The sequence below is a fragment of the Empidonax traillii genome, unplaced genomic scaffold (genome assembly GCF_003031625.1).
Source record: "Empidonax traillii isolate 1590-97213 ecotype Southwest subspecies unplaced genomic scaffold, ASM303162v1 scaffold528:size513120, whole genome shotgun sequence".
NCBI classification, from domain to species: Eukaryota; Metazoa; Chordata; class Aves; order Passeriformes; family Tyrannidae; genus Empidonax; species Empidonax traillii.
Genome location: NW_020955721.1, coordinates 388,948 through 414,816, shown reverse-complemented (window position 1 = coordinate 414,816; position 25,869 = coordinate 388,948). Strand labels below are relative to the sequence as shown.

General features: G+C 39.4%; 1 protein-coding gene across 6 annotated transcripts in view; it reads right to left on the bottom strand.

Annotated features, from left to right (window-relative positions):
* The window catches only part of NCOA7 (nuclear receptor coactivator 7), a 92,003-nt gene that overhangs the window by 53,466 nt on the left and 12,668 nt on the right, over positions 1-25,869 (bottom strand). For all 6 annotated transcript variants that reach the window (XM_027897086.1, XM_027897092.1, XM_027897087.1 and 3 more), the window contains one exon: positions 13,251-13,384. In XM_027897086.1, the coding sequence (XP_027752887.1) occupies positions 13,251-13,300 (50 nt within the window). In that variant the 5' untranslated portion in view covers positions 13,301-13,384. The remainder of the gene's footprint in view (positions 1-13,250; positions 13,385-25,869) is intronic.

The following is a 25,869-nucleotide window of genomic DNA, read 5'->3' as shown; positions in this document are numbered from 1 at the left end:
ATTTATGCTCCCCAGTTTTCAGACTTGTATCAGGGAACTTTAAATATCCCAGTTAACATCTTTTATATTTATTTGGGGGGTGGGAATAATTCCAGTTTCCCAGGGTAAAGCTCAAGAGTTTTGAACTGTCACAAAGTTCTTATTTTCTTAAATTCAAGACTACAACATTCCCATACAGTTTGATAAACTTTTTATTTTCAAAGGCAAAAAGTAATCCCATCTTTTCTGTTTACTTAGCAGAAGTATGTATGTTATGATGTATTCAGCACTCTATTACCATGACAGCGATTTAATAAAACATTTTCCATAGGGGAAGGATCCTGGAAAGCTATTTTGCTTGATTTAGACATCTGTTAAATTCCTTTTCTTATGACCTCAGTTATTGCAGGGTCTCAAAGAACAGCTTTAGGCAGAAAGCAAAACAAAGAAATCCTTCTCTTTGGATGACTCCTTTAACTTTGCCTGAAGTTCACTTTAACAGGTTTGTCCAATTAAACCAAAACCACAGACATTTTTTGTCACAAATGTCAACTTGACTCTTAACTACACTCCCATCCTGCTCCTTCTCTGCTGACAATGCTAGATACTTTCTCTTACTGCGGTGTCCATTAATCATCCACACCGCTCCTACACATGCAAGGAATTCTTCACAAAGTGGTTCAGTAAGACACTCTCCCTGCACCAAAGCCCTGGCAAGGGAATAATGGCCTTGCCCCTGTCACCATCAGCCAGCACTGGCCTCCAGCTGCTCTCCCACACTTAGAGCCAGCTCCTTGAGCCCCCATTCCCTCAGTATCGGTGGTTGAAACTGAAATAAGTAAAGGGAGTAAGAAAAAGGGAACTGCAGTTATGCAGCAAAGGAGGATGTTACAGAGAAGCTGCACAGATTCTGCACAGAAGAGTCATGTCGTATTAAAAACTATTCAGATTATTCTGATGGGGACAGTATGGCCGTGGCAATAAAGCTGGCTGAAACACATCTCAAATTTCCCCAAAATTTCTATCCCCAAAACTCCTCCCTCCCTGCCTCAACTGAACACTCTTCATGGAACCCGAATTCCCTGAAACAAAGAGGAGACCCCTTAAAATTAGTAATCAATTAACATAGGGAAACAAAAGTGCAAGAATTGAGAACAACCCCAAAGATGACAACAGGGACACGGGAAGCTCCAGGAGATGACTACTGCTCCATACAGTCATTGCTGCACATCCGCTTTATCAGATCACCTCTGTACCAAATTTTCCCGATAGTAGAAAGAAGTTCTAGTATTGATTAAACTAACTGGAAACAGTCAGAAAGAACTTTAGTGCTCAGTGACTCAAACAGCAATAAAAATCTACAAGGAAGCAATAAAACAGTAAATGAAAATCAATGGTCAGTTAAAGCAAAATCCACAGAAAATGTGCTGTACATCATGCAGCAGTAACATAGCTGGAAACCAACTCCAGGAAAAAAGAACTCAGGAGTGCTTTCTTATATGAGAAGTACCAAGGCCATAAGATTAAATTATTTCAAGAATTACCTTCAGATAAGGTGAAAAGCAGCTAAAAATAAATAGATTAGGCATGCTGTGTTTGCCAAAGATGTAAAGTGATACAAAGAGCAATCATGAAAATTGATCAAGGAAGGGCCATGGAGAACACAGCGACAGCCTTTTGGGTTTAGTGGTTTCTTTTGGTTTTGTGGTTTTGGGGTTTTTTTTACTCAGCAGGTATCTGCACCACTGACTGCCAGAAGGCTGTACACCTGTGGGCAGACTCTTGAAGAATACTGGCATGCATCCACCTTTCCCTCCCCCTCATTCTCGAGCATCCTTGACTGGCCCCTGGCAGAAATAAAGCATGGCAAATGCAACAGTAATGAGGCAAAAAGCACAGAAAACCTCCAGGGCTCAAGAAGAGCGCAACATTGTTTGAGGAAAAGGAGACTTGTCTCAAAGAAGCAACTTAAGCTACTTCTGTCAGCAAAAGAAGGTGCCTCTCTGCTCACCACTGATCCTGTCCCCAGGAGATGTCCGTTCTCACACATAACCATTTGCTGCAGCTGCACAGGGACCAGATCTGGGAAATTATCTAAGTTAAAGATAACCCAGTAACAGTGCCAGTACATAAATTATTTTTCAAAATTGGATCACTCCCTCATTAGATCCCACTTAACTGTGCTACCATTCCTATCAACCCAAAGGAGAAGGCCAAAAGTGAAGGTAAGACTGCTCTTCCAAGCACCAGTTCAAAGGCACGTTGCCCAGATGGATGTGCTTGTCAAACAACAGCCTTGGTTCCTCTCTGCAATATTAGTTGAGACCAGTAAAAAGAGGAAGCCAGAAAGCCAAACCAGGCACACACCACACCATGCCCAACAGACCTCTGGACAGGAGTATCGCTGCGGCAGCTTCTTCCCACTTTTCCATAAAAGGTGATTTGATGATGGGAAATTTTCATGAACATTTGCGCTCCCAAGGGCTGGAGGACGGGCAGGTTCCCCTGCTGCAAAAAGGTAACAGTGATTCTGCTTCTCCAGCAGCAGCAGAGAAGAAATCATTGTTTTCTTTATAAGGAAGATCTTAATGTTGAGTAAGTTGATTCAAGTAGGCAACTGAAGGTATCTGTCTGTCTGTATTTGCTGGGCAGTAAGGTCAGTGGGATTCAAAAGTAGCTATGGCCGAGAAGTCAGTGATCAAATTCAAGTCAAAAACTCAATGATTTCTTTATTTAAATGACTCCTAACAGGGGTATCTTAAAAAGGGAGGAGACTGAGATTTAAAGTATCTGTCTTTGCATTAGCTTTTGCTTTCATTTAAAAAGTTACTTTGAAAATTACCATTTAAATGTTGAGGCTCTCTGCATCATTGCACCATTCTGTATGGCATCAAACTACAGATTTAATATAGTTGTAAACAAAAGTAGGTTAAAGAAAGAAAAATACAGAGAAAAACACCATCCGTTTTCTTTTTTTGTTATTAATAGAGAAGACCAACTTTATTTAAAAAAGGCATTAGAAAGGAAGTCAAATTGTTGGTTTTAAATGCTAACTTACATAACAATGCCAGAATTATCCAAATGTCACTATATATTTCTCAAGGATTCTGTTAATAACAGTTGGAGCTCATAGAATATGAGATGTTGTGCACATGCCTACAGACAGGCACCCAGGAACAAACTGACAGCAAGAAACACAGTGACATGAGTGAGAAAAGGTTTTATCTAAAGTATTTCAGAGTAATTGCTAAAAACAAATCTCAACAAACCCACCGCATGTCTCAGTTCTATGTTTGCATTCATTGTCCTCAAATGACTTGTAACCTATTTTGCATGTTGAGCAGTTTAATGGATTTCCCAAACAGACTTCCCATTAACTGACACACAGCATGGAAGAAATGCCCAAGCGCACTGAGTAGCATGTTACACGGATTAAAGTTCTAAAAAGTCAGCCAGCCAGGTCGATAATAGGTGGGAAAAAAGAAGAATCTGTAGCTACAGTGTTTAGAATAATGACTGATATTGTCTCACACAACAAATATTTCCTGAGAATGATAATCAGTCTACACCCAGAGGAGACATTTGCATCAATGCTTCTATTCAAAATAATATTTTGATAATATTAATATTTTAATAATTAATACTGTAGTCAAAAGACATTAACCACAGGTATAAAGATGACAAGATAGGGAGGGCTTGTCTACAGTCACATGGCAGGTATGTACCAATGCAACTTCTCAAATGCATATACATTATGCTAAAATGAGAATTTGGCATGGACTGATATTTTCCTCCACCCATACCATCACAGTAGTGTAGCAGGTCCTCAACTACACTTGTAAGAGATAAAGTGTGTATTAATTACTACATCTTAAAATTTCCCTGTGGGTTTTATATAAAGTATTATATTATTTATGCTTTGATTTTTGACTGAAGGATAGTTTGTTTTTTTTTAATTTTCAATTTGGCTGACATTTTCAACCTGTAATCAAAATGTACATGGTTGGAAGGGGAAGAATTAATTACTGCAGGAGAAATAAAACCATAGAAAGTAAATTTTGCCCTCTGTCAGCACAATGGAAGAAGAGATTCTGCTCCCTTTCCATTTTCTCTGGACTCAGTGAGTCCATAAGGTCCCTTGGCACTTCAGGCAGATGTTGAACTAGAATAATAATGGGAGGAAAGCAGAAAGGTATAGTGCTCTTGAATTAGATCTCACAAGGCAGCCCCTCTGCTTAACACCAAGTGGTCTCGCTCCTTGCAGCACCCACACACCACCCAGGCTGCAGCACATCCAGGAGGCTGAGTGCCACCTCCTCCCTGCAGATGCAGAGCAGGAAGGTGGCAGGGAAGCAAGCCAGGAGCTCTCTCAGTCTCCTGCTATTTTCAAGGACAACCCCCTCCTAGCAAATCTGGCTGGCTTGAGCCAGATAAGGGAGGTGCTCCGTGACACCCTGTTCTGCTGCCTGGCACTATGCCAGCACCTGACCATTCCCTTCTGGGCTGGGGAGGAAAGCTTCTTGTCATGCTGGGTCCTACCCTTGCTATGGAAGGTGGGTAGGGAACTACTGGCCTCCCCTCCTCTGCAGTGCCCTGGCACTTCACCCTGCAGCCATAGTGCTTGGGACCTGCTCCCACCTCCCCTGCCTGTACCCAGCTCAGTTCCTACAAGCAACTTCCTCTGTTCTGTTAAACCTAACAGTATGGTTCTTCATATGCATACAATTGCTGAAGTGCTTTAGTCCATTGGACCAGAATCATATGCTGTAGTTTCAGACTGAAGGGAAAAAAAAAAAAAAAAAAAAAAAAAAAAAAAAAAAAAAAAAAAAAAAAAAAAAAAAAAAAAAAAAAAAAAAAAAAAAAAAAAAAAAAAAAAAAAAAAAAAAAAAAAAAAAAAAAGGTTTTGGTAGCATTTGTAAAACAAAAACACTTCTACAACAACAAAAATCCTTCTCAGTCTCAGGCAAGTAAAACTTCTACATGCAGCACCTGCTGTGGTCCTAGTGGAAAGAGGAGTATCATCTTTTTAACACAGATAGTGAACATAGCGATAAATCATCTGCTTAAGGAGACTTCACTTTTAAAGATTGTCTGATTGAAATATGTGATTAACTTCTTGAAGTCATTTATTTACAGAAGCATTACTGAAAGCAAAAATCCATGAGAGAAATACACTGTTACACCAGAAACATAAAATATAATTTAAACTAAGCTTACCTGTGATTGGCTAGCTCTTAAGTTTACCTCTACTTAAACAAAAAGCCAGTCCAGAAAAATAGTGGTAAAAACCTGAAGCTATTATCAGTATTATGCAAGTGTTATGCAAGGCAAGTTCCCTTGTCAGAGACTGATGTGTCACAGGAAAATACTCAGTGCACTGAGACACCTAAGAGTTGATTTACGGCTCATTTACATTGCAAACGTTTTCTAAAGTAAGGGCAAATATCTCCCTCCTCCCCAAATTCCTAAGGAGTTATGTTGCTCTCCTTGGGACTTTCCTTCACACAAATCAACAGGAGGAATCCCACAGACCTCAACGGAATAGCATAGAGACTTAGAGTACAGCTAACACACATGTTCAAATTTCAGATGATCCGAGGAAACGCTCCCTATCCACACTACTGAGCAGGACAAAAAAAAACCACCACAAACCTACACTTATAGCTCACCTCCCCATAATCAGATTGGCAGGAGCAGGGTGGGGTGGGTAGAAATCCCTTCAAAACACAGTCTGGAAGCTGGATTAACTCTGAGGGCATGAGAGTTTACCACCCTAGCACCATGGGGAACCTAAGGCCATCAGGAATATCCACACAGCCTCTTACCCTGTTCAAAGCCCCAGAGCATAGAGAAAAAACTTCAGTCCCTTGGGGAGGCAGGAGCCGGGACCCCAATGTGCACAGGCACACAGCAGAAACTTCAGAACATGCAATTAATAGTTCAGATACCCTGCAAACAAACAGGCACCCTGACAAAATTCCCTTAGTTAGCTATATATATAATGCCCTACAATCTCTCTGATAGAGGGAGAAAAACTGCCTCTTTCCAAAAGCACAGTCCTGCAGGTAGTATTCATACCTTTCCCTTTAAACACGCAGCACTATAACCAGAAATAGTCCCACCAGCCAAACCAACAATACAATGTAGCACAGCACGTGCTAAAACCAAAACAGGCAGCAGATACAAAGCAGATACAAAGGCAGGCAATTTAATTTGTGGGCCAGAAACACCAGCACCTTCCCCGAAGGGGCGTATCTAGCTTCTTACCAACCTATGTTTTCTTCAACTCAGTAAACTCTTAACATATCTCACAATGCTGACTCTTCTTCTCAAAATACTACACACCCCATTCCCTACTACCATGTGGTACAAAGCACAGGAGAGCTGACCAGGACTGCTGCCACAAAGAAGTAAGACAGCTGGGATTTCTCCAAGCATGAGAACAAGATGATTAAGAGCACCCTACAAAGTCAGTACCGTTAGGCATCTCTTTATGTGGCTGCTTCTGGAAGGTGCCTTCATGCCATAGTAGCTCAGTGATGCAGCTCGGTCACCCATAAGAGACATGGCAAAATCAGAAGGCTGAGCTGGATCACCTCTTTCAGTAGCATCTTATGCAACATCGCTTTAAAAAAAAAATCGATCATAGAACTCACATCTGCCAAGTAGTAATGCTAAATTTCCACCAGCATTTAAGCTAGACTTAATTTTAAAACAGTTCACTGGGATGAAGCAAAATTTTATGCAGTAAGTACATAAAGCACCTAAGAGCAGAAGAGAAGACATGTCTGGCAAGCTGAAGGGACAAGACCATACCTGCAGACACTACAGAAACAGTGAAATTTAAAAAGATAATTATATCAGATACAGCAAGAAGTCTGTATCTCACCTATCCAGAAAGCCGTCTTGTGAAGCCTCCAAGTTTTATAACCTTTAAGATATGTTTTTAAATCTCTCCATGAGCGAAAAGGTAAATGGCACGGCCCACCAGGAATGTCCAGCACACCCCTCATGCTCGGCATTCATGGGGAAGGGAAGCAGTGAAAGACAAAATACGTTGCAACTGTATTAATAGCAACTCTTATCAAAACTGCACAGACATCTACATCAAAAGGCCTATAGCGTAACTACGTTCTAAAAAGGAGGCTAAATAAGTTTCTTTCTAAAGGCTGATAAGAGACATCCAAAGGTCCCTTTGGGAAAAGCAAATCGGAGGTCATTGTTAGGTTTCTGCCTAACAATCCAGTCTTACACGAATCTTGCAAGGTAAAAAATTGTGAAATTACTGGTGTGACACCGCATGTTTGAAGATTAAATAAACTCTTTTCTCTGCAGAGTCTCTGATATAGCACTCAAAGAAATCAAGAACATCACAAAACTTTGCCTTTCCTCTCCCTCTTAAAAAAAAGTCTCTTTATACAGAGCCCATACTGTTACCCAAGTCTCACTTCACATGCAGGGGGGAAGTGAATAGGTGAGGAGATTAACCACTCTTCTTATGCAAGGCTTTTATCTCCATAAACAGCATTTCTGGTACTGGACAATTTTGAAGAACCCTGAGGAGAGCCTCAGGGCCCCATTAAATACTTTCACTAACTCTGTTACCAATAACTAAAGTCTTCTTCAATCCTAAATAACTTTGCTACTGTTAGGGATGAAAGCAATGAAAAGAACCAAGACTACAGAAACCACTGTCCCGTTTATGTTTCCCAGAGGAAGCACTCACATTGGGAATAATTCTGAGATTCAAAGACTAAATAGGAAACAGGAATTCACGTTCTGTTGACTCCCAACCTGCATCACAGAATTAAAAGACTGCTAACATAAAAACTTCAGAATCCAGAAAGCAATTGTGCAACACAATGTGAGGTGAGGAAACATTTCCCAAGGTTCAACATGCTTTTCCCATGCACTGCAACACCCTTCTGAAAAAGAAGGTTCAATTTCCCTCCCAACTCTCATTCTCCAGATTTACACCTATGATAAAACTTTTTTAAATATATATATATACACAACAGTAATTTGTAAGCAATGAATAGCAGTTGTCTCTTAAGCATCTGAAGGATCTAACCATCCCAAAGTTCTACTCAAAAGGTCCTAGTGCTACTGGCCGTGAAATTCTAGACATTTTTCAATGTCTTAAACTACAATTGCAAAGGACAGCTAAAATACTAACCTACACAGCAGCAGGCAGAAAGGTTGCTAAAAACATTGAAACCCTTCCATTTTAAGTAACTGGAAGATAAATCACAATGTCGTATGTTTCAGAAAACATTTTATGGCCTCTCTCAGCATCCAACATAGCAAATCACCTATCCTGAACATATACCCCTAAATTACAAACACTGCACTCCATAAATCTGAAGTAGTGATATATTCAGTCTTTTCCTACAAAATAAAATGCCTCAGGCATACAAGCTACTGACTGAAACAATGTGAGTAAAATGCAGCACTGCTATTTAGTTTCAGTAACAGGATTATGAGGTAATGTTTATATGTCTGGAAGTAGAGCTATTTCCATTATACAGATGAACTGAAATGATGTATTATTTCCTACAGTCATTTAAAAATATTTAAGCATCTCCAGGATCTTGGCTTGACTATTCTTCACACCCAAGATAAACCTCCATGATGGTTTGTTTTAAAAACAATGTGTGGAAACTTTTCCTTCTAAAAGCAAAAAATAAATTATGGGTGCTACAGGAAACCTGAATAAACATCAACACTTTGGCTCAGCAGAGTAAGAACAATTGCAAGGGGGCAACTGCTGGAGAAATAGAGAACTGAGGAGGAACATATGAAGCCCCTAGCATGGATATAATGAGTCTGGCCAACAAGAAAAGCACTTAACAGAACAACTTTTGACAAAGTCTCACACACAGGACATGCCCTCAAGAAAGGGTGTTTGTGTATAAATCCCTTATCTATATTTCCCTTATATTGCATCCTTTGTCCTTGACACCAAGTGATTTCTTCTTTCCACACGTTCCCTCTGTGCTAGCTGCATTTTTCTTATTTCATCATCTTCCTATGTCTTAATAGCCACAGGGAATAAAACAGAAGACAGAAAAATTCCAAATGAGATGCTTACAAACCTGTTAGCTTGTAGTACACAAAGGACTGACCAAAGGATTGACCATAGCAGGTCAGACCCAGGGTCTCTTCAAGCCAACATCCTGCCTCCAACAGCTGCACAGACCAGGGAAAGGCCATAACAACATGATACAAGCTTTCTAAACTCTAGCTGTTTACAACTCAGTATCTATGTATCAATGATTCCTCCCGTTGGAGTTGTTGTGAATGTTTACAGAGAAGGCTAAGCTTAGGTCATAAACAACTACTGTAACTGAAAATCTGTATACCATTTGTTGTATGGTTTGTTTTAGTTGTTTTTAGGCATTAAAAATAATTAGAAGGGGGAAAAAAGTTGTAAATTAGAGCCTGGTAACAACTAAATAACAACTGCAGTAAACACTCATATATTTCCTTGTAAATCTTGGTTTGAATGTATAAGTCTTCATCTGTTTGAACGTAGATTTAGATAGTATCTAAGCCAAGAATATAAATTAAATTAGAACATGCTGTGAATTCCCTTATTTCCCTTAGATATTCACATCATAAGGAAACATTAGGTTGTACAACTGGCTTCAGGTTCTGACAAAGTATTAGCAATCTGGAACTAAAGGGAGCGTCTGCCTACTGAGATGGGCTTTGGAACATGTCCTAGACATCTATGTAGTAAGAATGATGGTAATAAGACCAATGTAAATGCAATAAATACAAAAGCACCCAAATCCCAGTGAGAACATTTTCCCTAATACTTTCACTTCTTTGACTTCAGAAATCTGGCTCTTAGTGGTGACCAAAAAAAAAAAGGCTGAAAACTAAGATTCATAATTCCCCTGGAAACCACTAAGAAATCATTCAGTGTAAGTATCGTTTTTACAGTTCATCTGCACACAGCACCCTTCAGATTAAGGTCACCACAAGTTGGAGATGCAACAATTAACAAAATTAATGTAAGCATTTTGGTCAACTTGCTGAAAAGCAACGTCTTTTCAAATAAAGCATACTTATTTGTTTTCACTGCTAAGACAGTAGTACAGCTACTTGACATAGATTGTACACAGCATGGAAAATGCTGAGTAACTCACTGTGATGAAAGTTAAGAGATGAACACTTGGAACTAAAAGACCCCTTCCATCATTCTTTCAGAAATTATTCAAACTCTTCCATTGTGATCTCTCATCTCCTTCAACTTCTTGTCTAAATATATCCAGTATCACACAGTAGCACAAGCAAACCACTTGCAGTTTCAACTTGTACATTCAGCCTTCTAGACTACCAATTCTTTCCATGTGGCACACACACCTATTTTGGTAATTTCTTTTTAAATTAAGTGAAAATTTTAATAGCTATTCATTTATGAGGTGCATAACCTAAGAACTTGACCCTATGCAATGGGAAAGGGAAAACAGCAAAGCTCTCCATTCTGTAAGGTGAGAGGGAAGATGCACAGACAGAGGGAAATAGCAAGTTGTACCTGGGCTCAAGGGTACATAACCAGAATAAAAGGACTAAATGTCACAGCAGAGTCAAGGACCCAAAAAACACAGATGTGCCACTGTACATCTATATTACACTGTACCATTTATTTTTGGACTTGCTGGATACCAGCACAGGTATTGGTCCATTTGGGAGCCAGTGACAACAGAGGAGCCTAAAAACAAGGTTTGTAAAATTAGGCAAGAAAACTTAACTACACAGAATAGTCTTTAAGTAGGAGTAACAGTCTTAAATAAGGACCTATTGCATAAGAGAAATTTATGCTTGCATGTTACTCTTCTTGCCTGTTAAACTCCCACGAGCTGTAACATCTTATCTACATAAGGAGCCTAAATTGCTCTTTAAACAGTCTTGTAGACATTTCTATTTTGTTTGAAAAGTTACTTCTTCATTACTTGCCAGCCAAGGCAAAAAATAAGCCCTTTACCACAAAACAAAAAAGGAGCATTTGCTAAGAAGCAAAAATGGATGGAGAGGGTTTTATTTCAGCTTCACTTGCCATAGAGAGAGGAAAAGACCTGGGAAAACTGTGCAACTCAGACCATGACTATCTGTAGTGGAAAGATATGATGGCTGGGTGGCTCTCTTCTACAGAGAAATTTCAAATATTTTGAAGAATAAATGTGTAAACAAGCTTATTTACAACACTAAACTCGGGGGGAAAAGATGTAGACCATTTCATGTTCATCTTGCTTCCTCTCTTGCAGTTCAGGAGCCTGTTTGCCAGCACATAGTATTTTGGCATTCTCAAGCTAACCTTTCCAGCAATTGCTAGAGTAACCACTCAGACAATGAGCACCACCCCTACAAAAAGCTGTCCAGGAGGCACAAGAATTACACTAGTCTGAAGGACAAAAGGTGCCTTCTGATTGGGAAGTCAGCCACTTTGGGATGCTGGTTGGGCATACCACCTATTGACATACTTTAGCTTCTATTAAAACATGACTGGATGGTCTGCAAGAATATTCTTGTAGAAATCATGCATGGGTTTGCTTAGAGTGGGGACTTCACTTAAGGGCCTGCAACCTATATAAGGAAAAGAAAATGGAAGCTGGGAGGGAAAGAGACAGGTGACCTCCCCAAAACTTATACAACAGTTTGGTGCTAGAACTGAGAACTGCTTTCAGATCCTTCAGACCCTTGCTCAATGTCCTACGCCCATACAAGACACACTGCCCTTGCGAATTTTTAAAAGAGAACAGCCACAAGATGACAGAGAAAAGCTGCACAACAGATTAAATATCATGTCAAGGACTTTCTTGAAGGCCTCTTGGGGCTTTCTATTTGTTTAGCAGACAGTACTTAGAACTCATCCTCAATACTAAAGCATCTTACTTAGACATCTGCCTCAAAACCTGAGTCTCCCTTAACACAAAGTTAATTGTTCCTTAGTAAAATCCCTTTAGCTACTTCTGCTTTATCCTTCTTGATGCTTCCTCTGCTATAGGTGCCATTGTCAATTTCCCCTTCTCAGAATCACAAACTACAACATTCCATTCTGTCAACACCAACGTAATTCCATTTCTACCAATGGAAAGCAGGTCACAAAGCATTAAGAGATGAACAAAACTTGGCCTCAAATCTTTAGGAACCACTGCATACCCTCTGAATAGCAATAAAGTAGTAGCAACTTTTCCCCACGTTACTACTTCTAAGTGGGACAGACATGTCTCTAGATGTCTGCAATTCACTACAGCTACTGGTTTAAGTGCAGTTTCGATAGCAGTTACTCAGTACTGAGTGAAGAGAGTATACAATTCTCCTTTTCAACAGTACAGAATATCTCCTTGAGACAAAGATGTTTTTTATCCTTATTTCCTACCCCCCTCCCAAGAATAAGAAAGCTTTGGTTCTTCTTGTGCATCAGAGCTCAGAGATGATTAAGACTTGCTAAATTAACAAAGAAAAGTTATTAGGAAAGCAACATCACTTATTTCTTAAAAATCGTCAATTGTAAATTCCAAATGATAAAAATGATTGACTGAAAAAACATTGTTTTCATTTATAAAGATCACAAAATCACAGAATACGCCAAGTTGAAAAGGACTCACAAGGATCATCAGTCCCTACACAGGACCATCCCCAAGAGTCACACCACGTGCCCAAAGAGTATTGTCCAAATGCTTCTTGAACTCTGTCAGGCTTAGTGCTGTGACCACTTTCCTGGGGAGCCTGTTCCAGTGCCCAACCACCCTCTGGGTGAAGAACCTTTTTCTAATATCCAACTAAACCTAACAAAACCTCAGGCCATTCCCTTGGGTCCTGTCACTGGTCACCAAGAGATGATACAGTCTAGACAGCTTACCCTTTCTTAGTTGGTCTTATACTATGAGATAATACTACTTAGTCTGTGGTTTATTTGAAATCAGATAAACTTTAGGTTTAGACTCATTTATATTTTAGATATGCTTGTTTTCTAAATACTCTCCAGGATCTGGATGTTGGAAGCTCAAATGCAGGGCAATTTGCAATCGAGTACCCAAGAACAGTTTGGTGTTACAAACTACAACTATAATTCTCTCCACTACCCAAAAGAAAAAAATCCCTACTCCAAACCCTGGGGACACAGCAATGAAAGCATTTCCTGGATACATACTGCAGCAGGTTCTGTATACATATCTCAAAAGCCATACTTGTCTTGTGAAAAAGGCAGAATAAGGAATTCCATATTTTAATCAACACTGAAATAAACCCTGTAACCTTACCGAGCAAAATAGCCTTGTCGCCGTTCTTTCTTCTCTTCCTTGGTCTCCATGATTTAGAGTCAAATGGGCAAGGTGAGCAGCCAAGAGTGATGCCTCTTTTTTCCCCTCAGTACCTCATATCCAGGCAGAGTCTCCTGTATATAACAATTAAAACCGGGAAGTTCATAAATCAACATGTCAACAATACCTACAAAACCAACAGGTTGTAGAAATAAAACTGACCCAGTGACAAAGCCAAGTAAAACTTTAACTAGTGTTTGCTGTGCAATATTCATTTAGTATACAATGAGACAAAAACAAATAAATGCACCCAGGCCAGTTTCCCCATCAGCAGAAAAGAGATACTGCAAAGCAGGCCAAATTGCTGCACCAAGTTCTAAAACCCTGGAAAGATTAAACTACTTTGCATGTTTCTACCAAATCTTCCAGGTTTCATAGACAGGAATATCAAGAGAAGCTCTGGAAATACACAGTACACACAGTATATAACCAATAAGACACACAGTGTTCACTTTATAAAGTATCTATAAAATAATGAGAAATCAAAAAGTTTTAAAACAGGGTAAAGGAAGGAAGAGTGATCTACATTCTTTACACAGGTTTGACTCTTGTCACCAGTACACAAATTCAAACAAGCATACAAGGAGAGAAACAAGATGGACCTCCAGCTCTCCAGATGAAGTGCAGTCACCTTGAGATAGGCAAGACTAGGGAAGATTATCTAGGTTATCTGAGAAGTTAAATAAAAAAAGAGAGAGACTAGTAAGACTGGCTTTTGACACAAACATCATCACCTCTTGGCAGAATACCATACAAAGACACTTGGAAACCAGGAGTTGGGAATTTTTCAACTGCTTTATAATTACTGCAATTAACAATTTGCCACATCAATTGCTGTCCAAGATCCCTGTCAAGATGTTTAGATGTTTTATCCTCTTGCCCTCTTAAATACACGTTAACACACCCCAATGGCTTGTGCACATGCACAAAATAACTTTAGAGCTCATTATCAGTATTTCAGATTAAGTTCAAAACAGGAGCTACTACTAAATATTTTAGTTTAATGGGCTGCATAACAAGAAATGGAAGCCACATAAATTATGATTCATAGCAAAAGAAGAAAAATGCCTCTGGGACCTAATCAGTTCCCACTATTTTTCCCTGCATTAAAAGATCATAAGCTACAAACTACCAGATGTCAACAAAATAGATAATGTAGCAAAGAGAGACTCATCTACTTGAAAAGCCCAAGAACATACTATGCTAGATTCTATCAGAAGTACTTGCCACAATTTTCTCTCCTTATTTATGGACAATCAGTCCACAGCAATTGAAGCCCATAGCTTCAAAATTCAGTTTTTCTTACTCATTAGGTTTGAATACATTCAGCACATCAAAAGGACTCTAGTCTCTCTGATCTTTTCACATCAGGTAGAGTCTTACAGTAATGGGCACTCTTTAAAGGCAAATGTGTAAGACATCTTTGGCTTTATAAAGAGAATACTATTTCAGCTCTGCAAGATAACATGATGCAGTCTTCAGCTGGGCACAGAAACCTACATGGCAGCAGCATAACAGCAGCATCAAAACAATTCACCTGCTCAGATGTCCAGTCTGTATGAAGATACCCCATACTTCCTGAGAATTTTAATGCATCTTTATCTTGCCTGTTGGGGCAGGTCCTTAAATTTTCAGAGGATCAAAACTGGTGGTTGCATTTAGAGGTACAATAAGTCTTTCAAAGCGTACAACTACAACCTATGTACCAAATTACAAAAAGAGTTCAAAGAAAGAGGAACTACTCTTTCCCCTTGGCCTTCCCTACTCTGTGTTGAGGCATGAGGGCTCTGACAGGAGTCTCATGTTGACATCAAGAACTATCAAATAAAAACAAAGCATCGAGATTGTATTAAACTCATAATCACAAGGACAGCAGAACCCATGGAAATGAGAAGAGGGAAGCGGGGAGAGCCCTTTACCTCACTGAAACGTGGTCAGTTGGGATGAACAAAGCCAAGAGAGATCTCTCCTCAGTGCCTCATCCAGTGCAAGACTCAGTGACACAATCTCTCCGTTCATTCTCTTCCTCTCCCACGATCTGCCAACCCCGCCCAGGGGAATAACAGCCCTGCCCCGATGGGATGCTGGCAGATGAAGGGAGCGCTGCTGCCCAGGAAGTCAGAAGCCCCTGCCTGCCCACATCCCTGTCTGGCCCAGTGCCAGAGCAGCCCCTGCCTGCTTCAGCAAAAAGGGACATGAAGAAAGAGAGAGGAGGTAGGGCTTGAGCCTGGACCTAACTGCAGATGCTGCAGGAGGTACCAGCACCGAACCAGCAAGGCATGTGTAACGTTTGGTGTTTGCTTTCATTAACACTAAACCAAGCTTGCAATGACAAGGCAAGTATGGAGCCTGTTCTCACAACAGCTAAATGCAACTCCAAGTCCTTTCACACACTGAGGGGGAATAAATCAGGAACTAATAATCATATTCATAACAGATGGGCATTCAGAAAATCAGAATGCTATCCACAGACCAGAAGCAGCAAAGGCATTCAGGAGAATTTTGTTTTTTCTTTCACTAATAAAAACATACAGGAATATAACATCCAAATAAAGAAAATTTTTAGAATAAAATAATTTAACATCAGGTCCCACTCTTTTGACTTAGAGCTTATTTAGCACATCTTCCTAGAAGAAACAAAGGTGTTGTTCTAGGAAGGCATATTTAAGTCTGAAAATTATAATTTGAAAATATAGTACTAGGAAAAGCAAACTGATTAGGAATGCTGACTTCGTTAAGTTCTCAGTTTACTTTTTTTGCTTGGGGATTTTCATGTACTAGTTGCCTTTAAGGGAGGAAAAAAAAAAAAAGCCTGAAAGCTAGGAGGATCATAGTGCAACCTGCAGTAATTGCTACTGAAAACTAGTGTTCAGTATTTCTGAAAGGTCCTTTGAAATTTTTAGTTCGTTAAGCAGTAACAGTACGAAAGCCACAATTCCTTTTAGATTGTCACTGACATTTTAAGATTGTATCAAAAAAGGTAAACCCCGTCCACACTTCCCCCCTACCTGCCCTTTGATATCTCTCAAGAAAGAAATACCAATATTAACTGCTTAAAATATTATTAATACTATATGATTAAAATGAATCTTGGTTTCCTGGCAGCTCCTTTCTGGTAAAGATGAAGACTGAATCAGAACAGACTATTAAGAATGTACATGTTTGGGGGATATTTATATGCCGGGAGACAGACAACTTACATATCATGAGTTCAGTGCAAACTCAAATGATGACAAAGCTGATTTTATAGAAATTTCAGGCTGAGTTTAACTCTTTCTACTCTGAAACAGAAACAGTGAAAAGCTTATATTACATGTCAACAGCAATGCTAATTCTTTTAATTAGGCATTTTCAAGAGGAAAGATACTCCTAATGACCAAACAACGCATTTAAGTAACGATCCTGTTAAAAATCTGCCACTCTCCAAATTTAACCAATGTCAGTGCCGGAATAATTATATGAAGAAAAGTAAAAAATATATAAAAATATACTGTCCTTCCCAATGTCAGTTGTACTGTTCTGAATATTTTCATTTATATTTGCTCATTTTTGGACACTTGCTGTCAGGGTGTTCTGGGGATGCTAGTGAGAGTTTGTAATGAGGGTGGGAATGCTCCAGCAAGGTCCTAAAGAAAGAAGTTTTAAAAAACTTAAAATCACAGCAACAGACTGAACTCCTGACCACGGATACCCACACCACTTCAACTGCTACCACCCTCCCAAGGTCTCCAGATATGCTGTTTCCAGGTCCTGCTGCCCATCCTGCCACTTGGCTCTGCAGGACAGCAGCCTCCTGCACTGATACATTCAAAGTAGCAGCAGAAGATGCTTTAAGTCTGAGGATAAACAAAGGGAATGGGAACTGTATTTTTGATGGGAACATTAAAAATAACTAAGCAGGTGACTATAGCCGCCTTTAAAGGCTGATATATTTATCAATTTTTCAAAATTATTTTTTCTCCCTTTTCCCTCCCTTCTCAGGCATGAAGAGTAATGTACCTGCTACTTGGAGTTTAAGTAGTTTACATTTTCATGAGACAACAAAAAGCCCTGCTTGCTGCACTCGTGGGTAAGCACCCACAAATCCTTTTTGCTGGATCTAAACCACGAACAATTAATCCCCCAACTGTGGGCATTACTTTGCAAAACCATGCACATGAATAACAGTACATCCAACAGCACTAGCAATGCAGAAGCTAATAGAGTATCTGGTTATTTATAGAACACTCGGTGAACTTGACGGCTTGTCTCTGACCATCTGTGCCCGCTGCAAGTCCTGGAGAGACATACAGAGAAAAAGACGCAGTCAAGATCATGCTATTCTCTAGATATATTTTTTGTGATCCTAAGGAGTCAAGATCTCTCAATCTTTCATAAGGTAGGAAAATGATGTAATTCCCTACTACGCAAATAGGGAGCTGAACTACAAGAAGTACCTCGACCTGCTGAAATGAAAGCAGAAGAGCAATGTGAGCAAGTATCCTCCTCCTAGCTTTAATCCAGCCAGCCTCAATAACCAGCAGCAATGAGAACAAGAGAGGAGCCTACTTTGCCAAGGAGATAGTTACTATTTTCTAAGAAATTTAAACTAACTTTTGAGATAATAGCACAGTCTCAATTTTATTTTAATATGTGGACATATTAATAGAGATTACAGTTCAAATCTACAAAAGAAAATAAAAAGCCAGTCTCTGAAGTTCTGAGTTCTCACCAAGTTCTGGTGCTCTCTGGTGCAGTATTCCACACAATAGTAATTTTTAAATTTTTGCTTCTCTATTATACCTCTTCCCCTGAGACTATAGACAAACATCACTGCCATCTGCTCATACCACTGCACACTTCCTTACTATCACCTGCTGTAATACCAACATTCAAAACTGGTCATATTCAGACATGAAGCATTACCAATTATTTGGCTTAGATCTCCAACTCTGTCTTCTTATCAATAACAAGTCTTCTGGGTACATGTGCCAATTCTGACCCTAAAAGACGCATCATGACAGATGACAAGGATTACACCATAAAGTCAGTACTAAGACCAAAAATAGCAAAGATATGTATGTAGTACTCCAAGGGCAATATTGAAAACATCTATCAGGTTGGAAAAACATGAAATTGTAGAACAAATCACAGGTATAGAGAAAGCATTTTCAGTGTATTAGATCTGAAACTGAACCCTTGCGGGTTGCTAGCTGTGCCTCTGATGAGCACAAAGGAGATGCCAGAGTACTGTGCAGATTCAAATAGATAAAACCACACACTAAGAAGGTTGTAGCATAGGGTCACACACACCACCTTCAAACATAAAGCAACAGAAACATGAAAGACATTGCTACTCGGTCATATAAATATATATGATTAAGATTCACAAGTCAAAGCACTAATATTAATTCTTGCATTCATTTTAACAGACCTCCCATGTTTAAAGCCATGAAGGTGAATGCACATTCACACTTCATGAGAAATGCTAAACTTTGCAGCATTTCATTAAAGCCTCACTGACTGGACTAACTAGGCTGATTTTACTGCTTTTATGTTCTGCTAATGTATTTTATTTGGTGCAATAGTAAAGACAAAAGTTCTGGAATAAACACTACAACGTCTCAAGATGAAACGTTAACATCAATGCACAGCCTGCAATGAGGAAAGTAAACTACAACTCTTTTAGTCTTTTTCTTCAGGCAGAATGACCCAGAAAAAAGTGGGATTGGAAGCTTTCAGGAAAGCACCTACCACAAGCAAATAAAGCACAGCACAGACTTAATACATTAAGTTGGATTGGTAAAATAATTGTTTATTCTAAAGCTATCTTAAGATAAATATGGAATTATTTTAATAGAATAATATAGACACATTATAATCACTATGTGAATAGTAATGTTACTTCTAAAACATTAATAAGCTCTATAAACAAGTTCCAGTTCATTACACATAACTGAGGGGTGTTTAACCTAGGAGAGCCTCTCCACCTGAAGTTGAGGATGATGATTCAACCATTGCATAGGTGAATGATCCTTATTTATGCCTTCAACCTTTAAAGTATTACTCCTGTCACATTATTTCTTGTAACAACGGTACACTCTTAAAACCCAAAATGAATTAAAATGCAAGAATTAAGGGACTGAAAATAAATGTGTATGCAGAAGCAATTTCTAGACTTCTTGCTCATATTAAAACACAGAACAGTATCACGATTTCTGTGTCACCAAATGGAGAGAAAAAAAGAGATTCGATGTGGCTATTTGCACACTGTGCACTCTCAAGGACAGATAAGATTTGGAGATAAGATAGGCAAAGAAAACAAACACTCATGCTCTAGAGGAATACCGTACTATGTTTAGGAGGTTACTATCCACCCTACAGTGATATAGTTAGCTAATAGTCCAAGCATTTTCATTCCCTATTGTTGAATTAAGAACAGGCTAAGCTTAAATCACCTTCAACTCCCCAGCTGGATCTGCAGTCTACCCACATGCACAAAGTTCAAAAACCAAAACTTGATTCAGCTCCGAAGAACTCTCCACACAAATGATTCCTGTCTTGCTTGGGAAGAGACTTTTACCAACTAACTCAAAGCTGTCATATTTCACACAGAATAAGGAGAAGTAAAAGACCTACCAGAAATTCCACATGAACAGTGAAGTTGTCAAGAGACAAAAACATCCAGATTTACTCTTCCCTCATTGGCAGCTGAACATCACCAGATGTATTTTCCATAAGGAACAATGTATTTTACCGTTTAACTCAGCTGCAGTTGCTAGACAAAAACTGGTTACAAAACAGAACATAAACTATTAACAGGCAGAGTGCTGTGCCATCGCAAATGTAGAAGTGCAGTGTCGTTGGAAATCAGGCCACTTGGGAAGATTTTGATTTTTAGGTCAACAAGAACATTGCCGCAGATGTTTTAAAATAATTAATACCTTCATTTTCTTGTATATCCTGTTTCAACCCACCCCAATTCAATCAAGCATCAAGTCCAAGCCCTCTGAATCCTGCAGCTTTTCGTGCTAATGCTGTAGAGGTATACACAGTATTACCCTCTACAACCACCTGAAGGGAGGTGTGGGTCGGCCTTTGCTCCCAGGCAACTAGTGATATGACAAAGGAAAAAGGCCTTGAACTGCACCAGGGGAGGTGCAGGTTGCACATTAGGTTAAGCACTGGAACATACTCCCCAGGAAAGTGGTGGAATCATCATCCCTGGAAGTGTTGAAAAAATGAGCAGACATGGTACTTTGCAATATGGATTTGGTAGAAGGTTGGATTGGATGACTTTGGAAGTCTTTTGCAATCTTAATGACTCTGTGATTCTATGAACTGGAAAGGATGCAGTTTACCATATCCAGAGAGGGTAAGATGGATATCACTGTTCCCTTACCTCTCCCTGGAGCATGCAGGCATATACACAAACGACTATTTATGTAGGTGCTTCCTAGCATTCAATTAAAAAAATAAGTATTTACCATTTTCTACAATACAAAAAAAAATTATAAACATTCAACATACCGACTAGTATTTAGACAATCTCCTTAGCAGTACCTTGCTGACTTGTCAGTTGACACCATCATGTTCCTTGCTCATAACAACTGCTAATTTCATGATCTGTTTAGTATTTCAAAGAAAGCCTGCACATCTGTTTTGACAAGGTCAGAACACATGCATACAGATAACCACATCACTCCCAGACTCAACGAATTACAGGTTCTCTACCAGGTTTATAAGTGACATGATCAAGTTCTCTTTAGATTCCCCTCTCTGAAGCAAGCAAAGGGATAGAAGCAGTGGACACAAAGTCACTCCATCCTCACCACTGCTACACAGTGGTGTGTTACAAGAGCAAGTCAGGTAGCAAACAAATTCAGCCAACTGTTTGCTGCCACCTCCGTGCCATGTGAGAGAAACCAGAAGAACTGTCCTACACCCCATAGTTAGAATGCTGCTAAAGGCCACTGAAACCACAGTGTCACATATCGCAGCCTGACCACACACCAGAGTTGTTTCTACGAATTAGCTTACATAGGCCTCCAGTGGGACTTACACTGGTAAAACAGCAGCATCACGGCAGACAACACACAACAAGTGTACTTTGGTGATAAAGGGGACCCTGAACAACCAAAGTAATCACTCATCTCTCTCAGGCTGTTAAAATACATCCCTGCAACAAGCAGCTGTCAGTTTAAAGTATTACTGCCCTTCGCCTTCCTCCCTTTCACCTACTTCAGCTGCTTGCTACCACTTCTCCACCCAAAATTACCATAGAGATGACTTGCAGAAGACTCAGCAAAAGTGGCTCTGTGTCTGTACTTCAGTTTATATCCTGTCATGCCAGCTCATGTCCCCTTCCAGTGGGATTTGCTGCACCCGGATGAACTGCAGGCACACCCTCTCTTGTGCCACGGAAGGCAGAACTGAGGGAGAAAGCTTAGGCAGTGACTTCCCTCAGGAGGCACTAGCAACTGCTCAAATGGGAAGATGAGTGCTGTGGAAATCTACAGCCAGCATTTATGAGATGAGAAATAGGCTACAAAAGACAAATGCATGATCTCAGCTTCACAGCAAACTCGCTCTCTCTCTTCTCATCTCTTTTCTCGCAAACACAAGAAAGACATTGATACCAAAAGTAAATAAAGCTCAGTTAGAGCAGAAAGAGACCGGTGACTGAAGAGTCACTTAAGCCACAAAGATGTGGCTTGATGTTTGGCACAAATACCTATACTGTCAGTCCCAGGTACCATAAATCACCTTCTACTTACAATTAGCTTAGGTCCCAAAATGCTTAAGCATGAAGTCAGGTTTATATTTGCAAATATTCCCATTGTACTCAATGAGACTTGGTTAACATGTTCTCAGTGCTTTACCAAGTAAGACCAGGCAACAAGAAAGATTTAAAATATGAACAAACCCATAGAACTGATCACTGTTTTTTAGGTCAAGCACATTTCCAGCCATATTCATAATCACGCTGTGAAAATTATGGGAAATTTTTCTTTAAAAAGTACCCATCATTCTCAGGTTCCTAGAAAAAGAACCTCAGATCAACAGCCCAACGACACTACACTGTGAGGATTAATACTGAAATACTTCGTTACTTCAGAAAAGCAACTAAAGACACAAGAGCTACCTGAAGGTGAAATTTTAATTTTTAAGTTTCAGTTCAACATTCCATTTTTCAATTGACCCTGACTCAGGCAAATTCCATGCCATGCCTTTTTCTCTGTCATTTATCTCCCAACTGAGAAGCAAAGGAGCTGAGGAGTGGGGGCAGAAAGGAGTCTCACAGTAATGCAATGCAAATGTTTTCCTACCCGAAACACTGTTAACAGAACCAAAATGCCAGGTTTCCATAGCAACCTGAACTGTGTCACATTGCATACTCTGTACATTAAGTAACATATTGAACAGTTTAATTGTAACACAAAATCCTGTACATTTGTAATGTACAAAATCAACACTGGAAACCTTCATTGTTTACTTTTCAGTTGCTTAACCTGCAACATTTATTGCATTTACTGTCCGCTGAGTGTGACCCTCTACTACACCAGCACACACAGCTTCACAGGTGTTCTGATGTCGGCACCATTAGGTGCATTAAAATTGCAATGATCAACCATAAATCAAACTCTCTCCCTGCTGCATAATCTGAAGCCTGTAAAAGCAGCAATGTTCTTAATTATTTCCTTCCTCCTTGCACATTCCTTTACGCATTGTGTAAGAGAAAGAGATTTAGTTTTCTTGCTTTTCTGAAATATCGTTAAAATCTTTCTTATCTTACCATTTTTCCTTCCTCCCTTTCCAGATTCCTGTAAACTACACAGAGTTTCCGGCCCTGTAAAAAGAGTCACCTTGCACTATATACAATGCAAAACCTCCCCTCTCAAACGAAATTCCCCTTGCTATACACCAGAGCACAGACACATTTACCTACTAATCAGAGAGTCTCTCTTCAAAGAGCTGCTTTTTTGTTTCCAGAAACAGAAAAGTTCTTCCTGCTTTTCTGTGTTCTAAGCATTCATGCACAGCTGTCTGCTCAAAATTATTACAGTAAAGCCTATTTCTACGTGTGCAGAAAAGAGAGTAAAATGAAAGGATTCATATAAAACAGTTACATGACATCCCTTCTTCAACATATCTAATCTGGCCATTATTTGCTCAACTCTTGGATGTGTTCAGTTAAGGACATGGTTCAGGGTTTCCTTAAACAACAAAAAAGTTGCAGACACATTTAAATTAAGGTTGAGTATTGTTGCATAAAAAACAGAAGTGTAGAAATTTTCTGGTAACACAGTAGCAGTATATATCTTTCAGATTACTCAAGTATTTTAAACATTATTATTGAACAGAGATGCTCTTGTTGAACAAAACAGACTGATTTTGAAACTAAAATTGGAACATCTTGCACTGACAGTACTGACAAAGTAACTCAGTGTGTTGAAGCTAGATATTTCTTCTCTCTGGGGAAAAACAAACAAACAAACAAACAAACACCAAACATCACAAACTCAGAAAATCTAACAAATAGCTTCAGTTCCTCCAGGGCTGCATTTTCATGAAAGCCATCCATCTCAGCTACATGACCAAGTACAACAACAGAGGCTCTCTGAACTCTCTATTCATGTACCAAGTACATTCAGAGGGACTACTTCCTCACGCAAGTTATGCTTGTAGATACATAAGCACACACGTGCAGAACTGGAGCCCAAAGACAAAAGCTGCTAAATTTCCAGTCACCAAAAATTATACCTGACATAGCTGGTAACAGTGAGTGTTTCCAATTGCCCAACAAAACTTTGTATTCTCTTGCTTCTACATCAGTGCTCTATCTCAAGCTGAAGCCAACCAAAACAGTTAATGTATTAACAAGTTTTGGGTTTGTTTGGGGTTTTTTCCATGTTAAAGCATCTATTTTTGAGGGGCTGTAGTCCCTCCATTTTTGGTGTTAAAATCTGGCTCTGGAAATCTTTTAAAAGATAAGGAAAAACAGTTTGCATCCACCCCACCAGAGTGTATTAGTGAATTGTAATTAAAAAGAATTGACACATTACCTGTGGTAAGTATATCACCCCAGAGCTAGATTCCTAGAATCAAGGATCATTTAAGTTCAAAAAGGCCTTTAAGTTGAAAGACCTTTAAGGTCATCAAGTTTAACCCTAAACCTACCTACCTATTCCTGTCAATAATTATTACAGGACCTAGGATTAAAATGCACTCATCAATCTCAAACCCATAGCTGGACTAACCTAATGAACAAGTAACACCTGGAGTAGCTTCCATAGGTCAAAATTGCTTTTATGAGCTACCTGCTTGCTGGACCAGGGAACTAAAAATAGATAATAATAATAATAATAATAAAAATAAATAATAAAAAAGCGAAAATAAGCAGGAAGAAAGATATGTTTGAAGGCCAGATAAAGAAAATTCCAATTTATGACACAGTATGCTGTCATCCTAGAGCCTTTCAGTGAGAAAATCATCCACAACTCTTTCATCACAGAATTCACAACAAATAGTATACGGCATGAAGAAGAAATCAAAACTTAAGCAACAATTGCAAAACACAGTACCAGGTAACATTTTTTATTTTAAATGCAATATAATGCTGACTGCAAAGTAGTTAAGAGTTGAAAACTGTACTCAGTATGGAATGTGAATTCCTGATTCCAGCTGACATCCATAGAAGTCTGATTGTTTACAAAGTTTTTAGATATTATAAGAAAACCAAACCAAAACAACAACAACAACAATAATTAACAGAAAACAAAACAAAAAAACCCAAACCACAGCCAGAGGAAAGGCTTTGGAGGACTGTAACCATGTACAAAGGGATGATAAGACTCTGCCCAAGAAATAAATTTTGTAACTTGAAGCCCTTACATCCCAAAGCCTACACTGGTTCACATGACAATTACCAAGTACAAAGAAATACATGTCTCCTAAGAAGCATCTTAAAATCAGGTTTGCTGCTACAGAGGGCCCCCTTCAGCTCCACCACCTTTCCTTTTGCAGACCTCCTTGGCTTTCCACTGGTATTTGCACACACTGTCCACCACACTCTTCAGTCGTGGCTGGTTCCTAAAGCAGCAGGGTCCCATTCCGCAAGGAGCAGGGTCACTCCGCTCTGCCAGCTCTGGGTCTACATTTCCTTCCCTGGAGGAAAACAAGGAAGGGAATGCACCTTCTTTGCTCTTCTCATAAACTTAATCCAAAGCACATCCAGAGCTGAGCAGAAGAGCAAGTAACAACGCTCCTGGATGCAGTGCTTTTCCCCACGGCTCACCATCCATGAAGCCCAGGAGAACTCTTCGATACATAAGGTCTCATTGATTCCTGAGGTTCATGCTACCTGCTCTTTCCAACTTCCCTGTAGGAAATTTATGATTTCTTGTACTTACTGTACCATTTTGGTTTCAAAATTAGTTTCTAGTCCCCTTTCCCTAAACCTGCCTGTTACCTGCCAGGCTCAGCCTGGGACTGGGAACTACCAGAGCAGGGCTCAGAAAAGGACACAACTAGTTGACAAAACACTGAAACTTACTTCTCACACAATAGGATCAGGTGC